Source organism: Chelonia mydas, chromosome 1 (genome assembly GCF_015237465.2).
Source record: "Chelonia mydas isolate rCheMyd1 chromosome 1, rCheMyd1.pri.v2, whole genome shotgun sequence".
NCBI classification, from domain to species: domain Eukaryota; kingdom Metazoa; phylum Chordata; order Testudines; family Cheloniidae; genus Chelonia; species Chelonia mydas.
Window position 1 is genome coordinate 215,217,617 of NC_057849.1, and position 15,131 is coordinate 215,232,747.

Genomic DNA, 15,131 nt, shown 5'->3' on the forward strand with positions numbered 1-15,131 from the left:
TGCTAACGAGCCAATTCAGTTAAGGTAGAAGTGGGCTATTCTCAACAGTTGACAAGAAGGGGTGGAAATCTCTTTTGTAGTGCTAATGAAGCCAATGTAAACAAGGTGGCCCATTTCAAACAGTTGACAAGAAGGTGTGAGTATCAGCAGGGGGAAATTAGTTTTTGTAGTGACCCATCCACTTCCAGTCTTTATTCAGGCCTAATTTGATGGTGTCCAGTTTGCAAATTAATTCCAGTTCTGCAGTTTCTTGCTGGAGTCTGTTTTTGAAGGTTTTTTTTGTTGAAGAATTGCCACTTTTAAGTCTGTTATTGAGTGTCCAGGGAGATGGAAGTGTTCTCCTACTGGTTTTTGAATGTTATAATTCCTGATGTCAGATTGGTGTCCATTTATTCTTTTGTGTAGAGACTGTCCGGTTTGGCCAATGTACATGGCAGATGGGCATTGCTGGCACATGATGGCATATATCACATTGGTAGACATGCAGGTATGGAAAGAATGGATCCACGGAAACAGATTATGTTCTCAGTAACACCTGGGAGGCTCCAGAGTAACTCCCTTGACTTCACAGGAGTTACTCCAGGCTTAGACTGCTATAACTGAGATCAGATCTGACCCATTACTTCTCTCTTGGATTTTCTATTCTAACCTTAACTGAGTGTGAATGAAATTCATCCCTGAGCAGAAGCCTAAACACCATATAAGACTCCCTTAAGATCTGTTTTGAGTGCTTAAGTGGGACTGCAGTGGGGCATAGATCTCATGACGGCGCTCTCGACTAGGGTGAATTACCTCTTGTAACAATAGGCTTGTTGGACCAAATTCAGTTAGTGGAGTTCCATCTGCTGGGCTTGCAGTTCTAAGTGGTACTGAACACCTGTGCTGGAGTCAATGAGAGCTAGAGGTGCTCAGCATGTCTTGGGGCCTGGCCCATAGATTGTATCTAGACTGTAAACTCTTCAGAGTAGGGACTTTGGGCCAAATTCTGCTCTTGATTGCACTGGTTTAAATCCACTGATTTCAACTGTTTGACACTGGTGTAGCAGAGAGCCTGATCCAAAGCCCACTGAAAATCAATGGAAGGGCTTCCACTGAGTTCAGTGTGCTTTGGGTCAGGCTCAGAGAGAAGAATCTGGCCCAGTGCCTTCACACATGCATGCACCTTGCACAACGTTAGCGCTGTACAAATAAAAATTAAAAAATGTACTAATAATTAATCAATATGTTTAAAAAAAAATCCAAGTACTGGGTCTCTATCTCTAGTTTCAATTCCACTTATATGATACTTTTGTCACACATTAGGTCATTAGCTAGTTATCACTGCCAGGATCATTATGAGGGCTCGGAAAAATGCACACTCTTAAAAATAACAGCAAAATTAGACAACAAGAGCAGCAGCTCATTAAAATAAATGTTTGATTTATTTTATTCAAAAGGTAAATTTACAAATAAAATGGACAATAAAATCTAGGACACCCCAACTGAAAAATAACACGAAGGAATAAGCTTGGAAGAGTAAAGAATCTTCCAGGCCTTGGAATATCAATATGCATCAGTGACGTTCCTCTTTGGTGTTGTCTGGATCAGTGATCTGCTAGGTCACCCAATCCTTGACTCTGGGAGCCAGCCTTTCCCTGCTCTGCTGTGAGAACCCCCACTCCTGGGCTGTTCACGCAGAGCCTCTGGCATGTAAGCTGCTCCCAGCTTCTTGCAACCAAATGACACTGTTAGCCGATGGCCAGGGATGTTTGGTGAGGTGCCAGCTATGCCCGTTTATACCATCCGTGACTTTAACCGCTAGGACGCACTGTCCCTTCTCGGCGGGCAGCCCGGGCTAGGCTGACGGATGCCCCAAGGTCCTAACCACCCGTGACTTTAACTGCTAGAGCTCAGAGCTCCTTCGCAGCGGGCAGTCAACACTGACTGACAGGTGCCCCAATGGCAGCACTAAGAGCCTCTCCACACCCGTGACTTTAACTGCTAGAGCTCAGAGCTCCTTCGCAGCGGGCAGCCAGGATTGACTGACAGGTGCCCCAGGAGTTTGCCCCGTGGAGGCGGCACAACTCAACGCTAGGCTCTTAGTACTCTCACCTAATGGCCAGGCTTTATAGCCAAAACGGCTGAGGTTCTTTAATTGTGTTGGCTGCTTTACAGTAAACCAGAGAAACAAGTCAGGCTTATGCACAATGGTTACCAAAATTTATTAAACTAGATTCTAATCATGTGGTTACAAAATTGCTAGTGCCTACTTATTTAAATGTAGAGATGTTACACACACAAACAAGTTACAAAACTGAAGCCACAATCCCAAAGAAAGAAAACAAAGTATAGAGCTCTATTTCAAAATATGTGTACACTAAAGATAGGAGATCAGGTGTGGGTGCTTCTTACCCTCCTTGCATCTCTCGATTCCAGCGGTGCCAAGCCAGGATCGGTCACTCAATTCCGCGGAAAGACGAATAAGGGACAAGGCTTAGGGACCCTCTTAGCTGCAGAAGCCTTGGGAGGCTGTCACTTATCTGACCAGCAGATAGATAGTGAAAAGCACTCAAAAATCATGGTGCTGTAGGTCCCCTACTTATACCTCTGTACTCCTTTATTCTCTTTCTCCTTTCTTATGCCAAATTGGGGCTGGTCTGTCTGGGCGACGCCAGCTCTCGCAAGGGTAGTTCACACTTGCAAGGGAGAAACAATAAGTTTCGACTACTGGACACTTCTTTTATCAGGGTAAATATTTTCCCACCTAGGATGTTGGGGTGTGTGCATCACGCTATTTAGTAGGGGCTAAGAGCCATGTCTGTCACAGCTTCTCTGTCTGCTGTGAGCCTAATCGTTGTATATGTTCCCAGAGGCACATTGTAGCAGGACACCTGTGCTTCTCACAGCTTCAAAGGCTGTGCTGGAATTTATGTTAAGTGCCCTGTTGTTTTGGCTCCCGTGTGTTTCCAGCAATGCTGGTCTGAGGGGGGGGCGGGGGCTGGCTGTCTGGCTACAGACACTAGCCAATATCTCCGGTTCCAGATGCAACCCTGGGAACCTCTGGCTTGCAGTGTCCAATTATGCCTGCTGGACACTGCAAGCTTATATAAGTTTGTCAATTTAACAAAGAAATTGATGTGTACCAGGCTTGTTCTCCCAAGGGGAGCCTCTGACACACTTCAGACTGAACGCACTGCTTCAGGTAGAATAAACAAACAGATTTATTAGCTATAAAGATAGATTTTAAGTGATTATAAGTCAAAGCATTACAAGTCAGATTTGGTCAAATGAAATAAAAGCAAAATGCATTCTAAGCTGATCTTAACACTTTCAATGCCCTTAAAAACTTAAATGCTTCTCACCACAGGCTGGCTGGTTACTTTTCAGTCAGGCTCTCCCCTTTGATCAGTGTTTCAATCGCTTGGTGGTGGTGGTGTCTGTAGATGTAGGTGGAAGAGAGAGAGCATGGCAAAATGTCTCTCCCTTTTATCACATCCTTTCTTTCCTCTTGGCTTTGCCTCCCCACTTTCCCCTTTCAGAGTCAGGTGAGCATTACCTCATCACAGTTCCAAAGTGACCAAAGGATGGGGGTGACTCCCTCGAGGGTCTAACAGATTCTTTTGTTGTTGCCTAAGCCAGTGTCCATTGTTCCTGTGAGGCTGGGCTGGGTTTGTCCCAGTTCACACCATGCCCTGATGAGGTGTGAACTGCCTCTCTGTTCTTGGAGAGCTTTTGTATGGGCTTGCTTTAAGCCATGAGGATACATTTTCATCCTTATAACTATATACATGAAATTATAACCTATAAACTTACTATAACATTACTGTAACAATTACTATAACATCACTATAACAACCATGCTCAGTGCATTATGAGCCTTCCGAAGACACCCAACATGACAAACTTTGCATTGGATACCACACAACCATTTTATAAAGATGAACATGGGGGTGTAGGGTGTTCCCCCGAGGTACAGAACATCACAGTATCACCAATTATTTCCTCACAAAACTGTTCATAGGAGCAATAAATGTTTAGGGTTATTCATAACAAGGGTATTGCCTGAAGTATGTTAAAATGTGTTTCCCCTTGTTTACGTAAGTGCAAACTATGAGGGGACTCCCAGAGGTTTATTTCCTATGGAGATCCAAGGGGATCTATTCCAGAACCTGTTACTTTGTTGTTGCTGTTGATTGGCTAATGGTCTAGGCCTGAATCCTGTTGCTGTCGCTGATTGGCTGGTAGTTCTGGCCTAAACACAGGTTGCAGATGGCAACTAGTCGATAGTCCTGGCCCAAACACTAGTGGCTGATGATGACTGACTGCTGGTCCGGGCCTAAACATTGGCTGTTGCAGGTGATTGGCTACTGGTCCAGGTCCAAACACTAGTGACTGATGATGACTGACTGCTGGTCCAGGCCTAAATATTGGCTGTTGCAGGTGATTGGCTACGGGTCCAGGTCCAAACACTAGTGGCTGATGATTACTGACTGCTGGTCCAGGCCTAAACATTGGCTGTTGCTGGTGACTGGCGGATAGTCCAGGCCCAAACACTAGCAGTTGCTGGTGATTGGCTGTTGATTCAGGCCAGTTATGTGATGACTTCACATGACTAGCTTCTGTGCCAACCCTTTGCAGAGGCATTAGATGACAATATTCTGGTCGAATAAGACTGAAACTTGGAATCTGATTGCTACTTGCCGGCCAGATCTGTAAACTGGCTGCGGAGCCCTGGTGGGAGAGGCGAAATATGAATTTAAAAAATATTTGGAGGTTAACAACTAAACATAGTGACTTTAGAATCACTCAGATATTTAATGGGTAGGGTCCACAATAGGAAATTTCTTTATAAACATACAAACACCTGCAACATTTCAACAAATGTATGTCAGGTCCATGAGCAATTCACATGTAACTCAGACCCAGCATGTCCAAAGGAACCATAAACACATCTGGCACTGCCCACAAGTTATAGCCCAGCCATGGAACCGTGTCACCCAGAACCAGGGAGAATTCAGGGGAGACCCATGGAATATTAATAGCCCTATTAACTCATCAGTCACTGACTGATGTAGAAAGAAAAGGGGTACTCGTGGCACCTTAGAGACTAACCAATTTATTTGAGCATAAGCTTTCGTGAGCTACAGCTCACTTCATCGGATGCTTATGCTCAAATAAATTGGTTAGTCTCTAAGGTGCCACTAGTACTCCTTTTCTTTTTGCGAATACAGACTAACACAGCTGCTACTCTGAAACCTGACTGATGTAGCTCAGCCATGGAACTTGGCCATTCAGAACCAGAAAAGATTTCAAGGGCTTCAGAGGAGATCCATGAAATATCACAGTGGTGCACTCTGGATACCTCATCTGTACATGACTCTGGATAACTTCTGGATCAAATTTTCCTCCCAAAGATCTACTAACCTGAAGGATAAGCTGGAGTTCAAAAAAAAAGAACATTATCCATGGGGTGAGGTGCCAAGGCAAGTAGTCTTCTCCATTTTGATGGTTGACAAATGTTCTCCAACAATAGTTGTAAGCTGAGGAAATAGAAATATCCAGTCACATAAATTAAAAGATACGTCAAGAGGCTGTCTGTGCAACTATGAGAGGTCAGTATGGTTCAAGAAAGATTAAGTTGTTATGTAACTGCTATTAAGACAGAGCATTTTTTTTCCTTTTTATTTACTGAGGAAGTTTTAACAGGTTTACAAATCTTTGCCATGTAAATATCAGAGACAAAATAATACGCATTGTAACAGTGAGCTTTTGTTTAGAGAAATGTTATACAGTATTGGAATCACCAGATCTCTTTACTGAACAGAGTGCTACCATATTACAGAGTCAGCAACTTTACAGCACATACACCATGTGGCTAACAAACCGGGCACATCTGTTCAATGTTCATATTCTAAAAAATTGGACAAGTGCGCTGTGGGGTTATGCAGGTGAATGTACTTTGTCAGACTATTGGAAAGCTACAGTTTAGAGCTGAGATAAATGTTGATATTGATAAAAGATGCTGAATTGATGGCACCTGAGAATGAAATTTGCAATTTATCCTCAGAACAGGAACAGGACAGGCCACAGTGAGTGTGTAAGTGAGCCTCTCATGCCCTCCCCATTAGTTTGATTTACCAGGAGACCACGAATAATAGTGAAAGAAGTTCAATCTTCATGTTGCAGTCAGCCCTTGCCATCTCAGCTGAGCCTGACAAAGGAGACAATTAATGTTCAATGGAGGGCTGGTGTCTGTGATGAAAATGACTTTTGGTCACTACATACCAGTGTCCCTGCTAAAATCAATGACATAGAAATGAAAAGCTCCATAGCTGAGTCCTCCAAACCTGTTGATTCTTCCACCTTCTTTGAAATCAAATGAATAATTACCTGAGAGGTCCATGACTCTAAGGGTGACTCCATTCATCACCAGGTCACGCAGGCCTAGTTGGTTGCGTCTGTCTTTATGCCTAAAGAGCCGCGCTACATAAATTTCTAGGTTCACCTTGGGGTATGTCTTCAGGAACTGTACCACAGATTGGGAGCATTTCCAGCAAGGACTCCAGGAGAGGAACCAGGTGATGGAGCAATGGGTCAAAGGATTGAGAGATCTTTCCTTGAAGGAATTTTCCAGGAAGTTGATTTCAGCATGCTGGGTGCTGTTGTTTCGGCACCAGTTTCTCCAAATCTTGGTGCTGTTGCCCCATTTAATTTCATAGAGCAGATAAGTCACTCTGGGAAGTACACTCGGGTCATAAACGTCCTTGAACTCCTTTGGTTGTATCTTCCACCTGAAACAAGATCAAGTCACTGTGAAAATGTAATGTCCACTGATGGCACTTTCACTAGCCCTGTTCCACATAGCTAAATCCTGGGGCCAAAGAGAGACACACAGACCCACAGAGACATAGACAGAGGGACAATGACAGAGAGAGAGAGCGAGAGAGAGAGAGAGAAAGAGAGAGAGAGAGGAGATTTGGAATAAAAGTGAACGAGAAAGACTATCTGGAGTCCTCCATCCCCCTTTCCGGAACCCTTGATGGAACTGGTCAGGTTTGGGGATATAGAATGGTCATTCTCACCTCTCGATGGTATAGTCAGTCAAGTGACCTATTAGAAAAGATAATTAGAAAATCATCTATCTTCTGGCAGCAGAAATACAGAGGAAGACAGGAATAACCAAAATCCTGCAACTCTGCTTTTTTGTATTCACAGAAATCAATTGCATGAGTCTCATAACCACCTGGTCCTAACAGATGACCCACGTTCAGTGCTGCTGAATAGGATGTAACTCTGACATGCCACCTGTTATATTGCTTAGGGAAGGGGAAATCTTTCTGAACCCCATTTCCAGTGATCTGTTTAACTTTGCATGTTAAGCCTCTAGTGAAGCATCAAATCCTCTTTATTACCCAAGATACAGTTAGGCCCAGATCCTCAAAGGTATTCAGGCATCTCACTCCAATGGAAATCAGTGGAAGTGAGATGGTCACTGTCAAGGTCCAACTTTCTTAGGTAAACATGTCTAGTTCCCCGAAAATCTAAAAGGGTGATTGTTAGGCCATTTATCTATGCCAAAGATAGCCGACTTAACAATACTATGCTAACTTGCTTAAGCTAATCATACAGGATACAGGCCTGTAGGTTCCTTGCATTACAGCCAAACATAAAGTAATCTAATACAAAATACAGTAAATCAAACAAGCATACCAGCAAATAAAGGCAGAATAATAATAAAACAAGTCAGCAGGCTGGCCCTATGGGCTACAATTGAAATCAGTGAAAATACTTCACTTGACTTCAAAGGACTTCCAGACACAGGAGTGGGGTTTTTGCACCAATATACCTACTTAGTTACACTGGTGCAAATTTTTTAAGCCCAGACAGACAGGCACAAACCCATACGCATAGACACACACAAAAATCGGAACTGTCTGAGGAAAGATGGGTCCAATGGGATGTACTAAGTTAAATAATTGTTGCTTTAACTTTCATAAAACCAATATGTCTATCTAGTATAACTTGTAACCTAGACTGCCTCAGCTCTGCTGTATTCTCTCACCTTTTCCTTTGTAAGTTGTACTTGTTTAGTACTGATGTAAGAAAATCATTTACTGTCAGTGATTTTGTTTGTCTTTACTGAAAAGATAGTAACTAAAAACACTGTAGATGTATAAACACACACAGAGCGATAGACTGGATTTATCTACCAAATATACATATCTTACATACATAGATCCACAACAGTCATACAGATGCACATACATGTGTACACTCATCAATTCATATAGCCATGAAGACACACAAATGCACACTTATATGTATATATTTCAAATGTGCACACACACACACAGGCACTAATGTACTAATGCTGAATCTTTACCTCCCTTCCAGCCAGAAGCCATGGTTTTCCCTAACTACAGCATCCAATGCTACCTTCTTTTTGTAGGGTGCTTTTCTCCCTTTCAGTTTCTATTCCTGATGACAGAAACTTAGGAGATTACAGAAACAAATAGCACCAGCCAGCGACTGATTATTCAGCTCTTTGCTGACGTTAGGCTCTGAGTGATGTGGGGGATGGACCTCAGCACTGATGCAAAATTGTTCTTAATAATACTATTTTAATGTATTCTGATAACATTAGGTTGTTACAAATTTGGCTGCACCTTTACTATATTTGAAAAACTACATAAAAGTTATTTGATATACATGGGGCTTGGAGAATAATAGCTTCTCTGTTGATATTTGAGTTGCTTGTTTTATTAAATGAAGTGTTCAGGCTAATCCAAGAAACTCCTAGGCTATTTCTGCTGGAAGGGAACATCTCTCCCCCCCTCGTTAAGGAATGTGAAGAAATTCTTTTTCTGGGCTGAGCCAGAAGCCTCTTCTTTTAACCCTTCTTCTCCCTTTCTAGAGCAAAACGTCAGTTCTAAGCTCACACAAGGAATTCCAGCAGTATTCCTATCAAAAACTGATTCCGCGGTTAAACACTCTGAAGTCTTTGTGTCATTAAGAATCCATGTGACTAACACAGTGGGAGTCACATCTCTGAATGGGCATCAAGAGAGACAGTTATTAAGATGTGGCCCCTCCACCATTTCTCTAGACTATAAAATGTAGTAATTTTGGAAATACATGTGCTTGTTGCTCACGACTTGAAACAGCCCTTTCAGCTCGCAGTGACAAATTGGAGTTACCACAGGCACCCAGAGGTATGGCAGAAATTGAAGGGAGATGGGCAATATTTAATGCAGGGGAATCATATATCCTTTGCCACAATACTGGCATTGCTCCCTGCGTGGTAAGGCAGTGTAGGCCCAGAACTGCCCTTGAAATTCTCTCCCACCCCCCAGAACACACAGAGAGGAGGCAGCATGGAGGGCACTTATTTAGAGAGCAACCTGCAGAGGGCACTTGTCAGTTGGCCTAGGCAACTGGGCAGAGACTCTGTCATCTATAATTGGGACAGGGATCCTCCAGCAGCCTCTAGGGAGGTTTCTTTGTGTGACAGAAAGATATTCATGGGTGGGAGAAGCGAAAGAATTTACTTGAAACCTGTGGTTTGTTTTTTCAGGCACAACATTGTTTCCTTTGACACTCTTCTCTGAGGATCATGGAGGATGACAATGGGTATGGGAGCAATATCCAGGAAAAAACCCAGTTCCTTGTCCCTGATGTCAGCACGGTCACTGGTCACTGATTCGTGGTCACTGTGCTACCAGAGGGAAATATTCCAGTACCATGCTTAGAGAAACACCTTTCCCAACATCCCCACGTGGGTCTGAGTGATCTGTTTCCAGGGCTGATCTACAATACAGTCTGTGCCTGAGGAGTTCATGACACTGTTGAACATTTCCTGGAGTATCCCCTAAATTGTCCCTGTGTTCTGAGTGACTCAGTTCCACGGTTGAGCTAGAGCAAACAGGCAGTGTCCATTAGAGATATACTTGAATAGCAAGGTTAACTGCTGAAAATATGTAACCAACACCTACTGTACTGTACCATAGTTTTCATGTGCAGTTCCTGTGTAGTTAGGAAAATGTAACAGGGAGATGCTGTGTACATTACTGATAGAAACTGTCAATGCCCCACTGGGGGAGGGAGGGCAGGATGACAGTAACTCTCTGTCTCTCTCTTTTTCTCTCTCTCACTCCATCTCTAGTATTTGTAGGTTTCTTAAAAAGCGATAGGCCCCTGCTCTTGAAGCTCATCACTGCATCAGTTACTACCATCCCTCTCACCATCCTATTTTTGGGGAAGATTAATGAGAAATCATAATGAGGATTCATTATTATTATGCTGGTGACCATAGCACCTCGTTGTCTCAGATATGCTATCGGACCCCATTGTGCTAGGTGCTGAATTCATAGGCATTTGTGTGGACCCCATCAACACAGGACCTGAGCACCTCTCATGCGTTAATGCGTTTATTCCCACACACCCTGCTGTGTTGCAAGAGGCAGAGATTTTGGGGGGGATTTCCCAAGACTGCAGGATTAACTGTCCTAGGAACTATGACAGCAAATCTCACCAAATTCTGCTTCAGGTGTTAAGGTGCATTTGATCTTACCTCCTCTAACATAAACACATAGCAACGTGTATATGAGAGAACACCATATATACGACAGATGTTTATCATGTTACTTCATATTTATCATGTTACTGGAAGACGCTCAGAGACTGCAGTGATGAATGTGGTAGCAGAACCTGTAGAAAATAGAATGTAGGGGAGTATTATCCCTGTTTTACAGATGTGGAAAATGAGGTATAAGGAGGCTTAAGGACTTGCCCAAGGCCACACAGTGAGTCAGTGACAAAACCAGGGATACAACTCATATTCACTGACTCTCAGTTCTGCACTTCAATATGTGGGAAAATAACTGTGGCATTATCTGGAATTCTCAGTTTTTCTGAACAGCTGGCTGGCTTTTGGTACAGACAACTCTAGTCTACTTGGCTGATAACCCGTTCCTGGTAATGAACAAAGATCAAAGGTGACATTCTGGCTCCACTGAACTCAACTGGCATGCAAGTGTCCATCCAGGCTGATTTTCTTCATTCTCTCAGCTGCCTTTGATATCATGGATCACAAGGTCTGTGGGTCCCGAGTGGAGTGTGACTCCATTCTTTTGTCTCTAAGATAGCACAGATTTGTGTTGGTTGTCTCTGCTCTGCAGAAGCTATCTGTGGGCCACCACCAGGCTCCATCCTGTCACTCCTTCTGTCCAGTGTGAGGCCACGAAAAGAGACTGTGAAATAGTTTGGATGATGACACCATCAGTATGTGTCTGGAACTCATCATAACATTTCTTTTTAATCAGACCAGTAGGTCTCTTGTTTCTCTCAGTGCCTAGCTGAGACTGGGGTCTGGATGAGGCCAAGCTGGCTAAGGCTTAGCCCAGAGAAGACAGAAGTGATGCTGGGATAAATATTAAGAGAAAACAGTTAAATCTATCCCATTGGTGGAGAAGAATTGCTTTTGTTTTCTGAAAGAAAAGTGTTTATTTGGGGGTTCTGTTGAATACTCAGCTCATTTTGGAAAATCAGGTAGCAGCTGTAGCCCAAAATCTTTTTTTCCTTCACATCTGGTTAGAAGGTCTTGACCTTTTCTCTCACATGTTGTCTTCCCCACAGAAATACATCCTAGAATACTCAAGGAGCTGACTGAAGAGATATCAGAGCCATTAGCAATTATCTTTGAAAAGTCATGAAAGATGGGAGAGATTCTAGAGGACTGGAAAAGGGCAAATATGGTACCAATCTATAAAAAGGGAAATAAGGACAACCCAGGGAATTACAGACCAGTCAGCTTCACTTCAGTACCCAGAAAGATAATGGAGCAAATAATTATCAGTCAATTTGCAAACAACTATAAGATAATAAGATGATAAGTATCAGTCAGAATGGATTTGTCAAAAAAAAATCGTGTCAAACCAACCTAATAACTTTCTTTGACAGAGTAACAAGCCTTGTGGATAGTGGGGAACACGGACGGCAGTATAAGAGGCCAGGGGAGGATAAGTCTCCCCAAACAGCCAGCCCACTGCCTTTGGAGTGTGCTGCCACAGAAGGGGCACCCAGGCCATGGCCCACCCACGCTCCACCTCGAGACCCCACTCCCATTCATCCTCTTTCCTCTTGAGGCCCTGCCCTTGCTCCGCCTCTTCCCATCTCCACTCCATCTGCATGGGGGCCTCAGGGAAGGGGGTGAAGAGGCACGTATAAGTGGTGAGTGGCCAGCCACCTAGCTGGCAGGTGGACGGGGGAGAGGCCTCAACGGAGCGGGTGAAGAGGTGCAAGTGTTGGGTGGAGACGTCTTGAGGGAGGGAGCCTAGTGGGGCCAGGGGTGGAGCATGGGTGGGGCTTTGGGGGGGAAGATACCGAGTGGGGGTGGGCCACAGGGTGGGGCCACAGTCCAGGCACACCCAGCCTCCCCAAATGGCAGAGTCACTCACCACTCATGGCAGGGAGGCGGTAGATATGGCATATCTTGTCTTTAGTAAGGCTTTTGATATTGTCTTACTTGACTGTCTCATAAACAAACTAGGGAAATGCAACCTAGATGGAGCTACTATAAGGTGGGTGCAGAACTGGTTGGAAAACCATTCCCAGAGAGTAGTTATCAGTGGTGCAGTCAAGCTGGAAGGGCATAACGAGTGGGGTCCTGCAGGGATCGGTTCTGTTCAATATCTTCATCAATGACAGGTTTCATAGTAGCAGCCGTGTTAGTCTGTATTCGTAAAAAGAAAAGGAGGACTTGTGGCATCTTCGAGACTAACAAATTCATTTGAGCATAAGCTTTCATGAGCTACATGATGCATCGGATGAAGTGAGCTGTAGCTCATGAAAGCTTATGCTCAAATAAATTTGTTAGTCGCTAAGGTGCCACAAGTACTCCTTTTCTTATCTTCATCAATGGTTTAGATAATGGCATAGAGAGTACACTTATAAAGTTTGTGGATGATACCAAGCTGGGAGGGGTTGCATGCGCTTTGGAGGATAGGATTAAAATTCAAAATGATCTGGACAAACTGGAGAAATGGTCTGAAGTAAACAGGATGAAATTCAATAAGGACAAACGCAAAGTACTCCATTTAGGAAGGAACAATCAGTTGCACACATACAAAATGGGAAATGACTGCCTAGGAAGGAGTACTGCGGTAAGGGATCTGGGGGTCATAGTACATTGCAAGCTAAATATGAGACAACAGGGTAACATTGTTGCAAAAAAAGCAAATATTCTGGGATGTATTAGCAGGAGTGTTGTAAGCAAGACACAAGAAGTAATTCTTCCTTGCTATTCCAATGTTGATTAGGTCTCAACTGGAGTACTGTGTCCAGTTTTGGATGCCACATTTCAGGAAAGATGTGGACAACTTGGAGAAAATCCAAACTAGAGCAACAAACATGATTAAAGGTCTAGAAAACATGACCTATGAGGGAAGATTGAAAAAATTGGGTTTGTTCAGTGTGGAGAAGAGAAGACTAGAGGGGACAGGATAACAGTTTTCAAGTACATAATAGGTTATTACAAGGAGAAGGGAGAAACATTGTCCTCGTTAACCTCTGAGAGTAGGACAAGAAGCAATGCGCTTAAATTGCAGCAAGGGTGGTTTAGGCTGGACATTAGGAAAAACTTCCCAACTATCAGGGTAGTTCAAGCACTGGAATGAATTGCCTAGGGAGTAATGAAATCTCCATTATTTTAGACTGTTCAGAGCAGTTTAGACAAACACCTGTCAGGGATGGTCTAGATCAGGGATCGGCTCCCTTTGGCACGTGGCCCATCAGGGAAATCCACTGGTGGGCCGGGACGGTTTGTTTACCTGCAGCGTCCGCAGGTTCGGCTGATCGCAGCTCCCACTGGCCGCAGTTCTCCCTTCCAGGCCAATGTGGGCTGCGGGAAGCAGCGCTGGCCGAGAGATGTGCTGACCGCCACTTCCCGCAGGCCCCATTGGCCTGGAACGGCGAACCACGGCCAGGGGGAGCTGCGATCGGCCAAACCTGCGGACGGTGCTAGTAAACAAACCGTCCTGACCCGCCAGCGGATTTCCCTGACGGGCCGCGTGCCAAGGGTTACCGATCCCTGGTCTAGATAATACTTAGTCCTGTCTTGAGTGCAGGGAATTGGACTAGATGACTTATCGAGGTCCCTTCCAGTCCTATGATTCTATGAGCGAGTGTGATGCTGCCTGGAGGTACCCAGGTTTGTGAGTCACCTCACCACCACTGGTCCTTAGCATGAGGAAGCCTGGTCTGTACCTGCAAGGTAATGTTTAATTTGTGCCAGCAGGGCTTGCCAGGGCTGAGCACCGACACCTCTGGGCTTGGCAGTTCATCGCCTGGCACCTCTGTGCTTGCTGCATCAGTTATGAATTTTAAAGCATTGCTTGAACCCCGGCACATCTTTCATTACAAATTAAGCACTGCTGCCAGAGGTCAGCTCCCAGCTCCACCAATTCATAAGAAACACAAGCCCTCCATTCTCTGCTCACATGGACTCCACTGTCCCTCTGCAGGTCAGCAATTGGTGCACACCAACCGCTGAGTCCTCCGAGCATCTCCCTGGAGTGCCCAGTCCCTGATCCACTGGACACTCACAGAATTCCCAGATCTGCCATTCCCAAAGGAACAGTGCTGCACAGCTTACCAGCTACCCCATAGGCCACTACAGCTCCACGTAGACACAGCACTTCCCTTTGGTTATAGAGAAAGCAAGCGTACGTGTATTTAACAAAGCCCAGAGATTGCAGTGATAGGAAGCAGAAATATTGGAACCAAAGGGTTACAGATCAAATAAAATCATAACACACATTCAAGAGCCTAAAGCAAACTAACAAGATGCCCTTCTGGGTGACCTGCCTTTAACTTCAAGGCTTTACGAACATAACTGCCTTTATCGGTACACAGCTCCTTCCATATTAGTGGCACATACATTTCACAAGGATTATGATGAGCGGTGTGACTCAGTAGAGACCCTTACATGACATTCTTTGGTGAACTGAGATGTAAATACCAGACCCAGGGGATTCCTTGCACCCTTATGCCCCCCTGTGCCCTCTGCCAGTTGGCACCATGAGATACCTGGGTCAGAGCTAGGCCCTCTGGAGGAAGTTAATGTATTGTATAATGTATTACCACTGGCCTCAAAG

At 44.3% G+C, this 15,131-nt stretch overlaps 1 protein-coding gene across 2 annotated transcripts; it reads right to left on the reverse strand.

Moving 5' to 3' along the window:
- Positions 1-3,837: 3,837 nt before the first annotated feature.
- LOC102943254 (C->U-editing enzyme APOBEC-1) lies at positions 3,838-9,700 on the reverse strand. Of its 2 annotated transcripts, XM_043523255.1 has the most exons (6): positions 8,363-9,700; positions 7,062-7,089; positions 6,370-6,770; positions 5,404-5,519; positions 4,526-4,710; positions 3,838-4,483 (listed from the first exon to the last, which is right to left on the reverse strand). In XM_043523255.1, exons 1-6 carry the CDS (start codon positions 8,382-8,384, stop codon positions 4,177-4,179), a joined length of 1,059 nt encoding a protein of 352 aa, XP_043379190.1. In that variant the 5' UTR covers positions 8,385-9,700; the 3' UTR covers positions 3,838-4,176. The 2 variants fall into 2 exon arrangements, with proteins under 2 accessions (XP_043379190.1, XP_037750899.1); XM_037894971.2 differs by having other exon boundaries at positions 3,838-4,710; positions 8,363-9,699.
- Between the last annotated feature and the right edge of the window lie 5,431 nt (positions 9,701-15,131).

What these genes read in the sequence shown, in the direction of transcription:
- LOC102943254 (XM_037894971.2), bottom strand. Translation starts at nt 8,384, where the DNA reads ATGGCTTCTGGCTGGAAGGGAG. An exon ending in TAGAGTCATGGACCTCTCAG is followed by an intron (nt 5,520 to 6,369) that starts GTAATTATTCAT and finishes CTATTTCCTCAG; the next exon opens with CTTACAACTATTGTTGGAGA. An exon ending in AACTCCAGCTTATCCTTCAG is followed by an intron (nt 4,711 to 5,403) that starts GTTAGTAGATCT and finishes CTCTCCCACCAG; the next exon opens with GGCTCCGCAGCCAGTTTACA.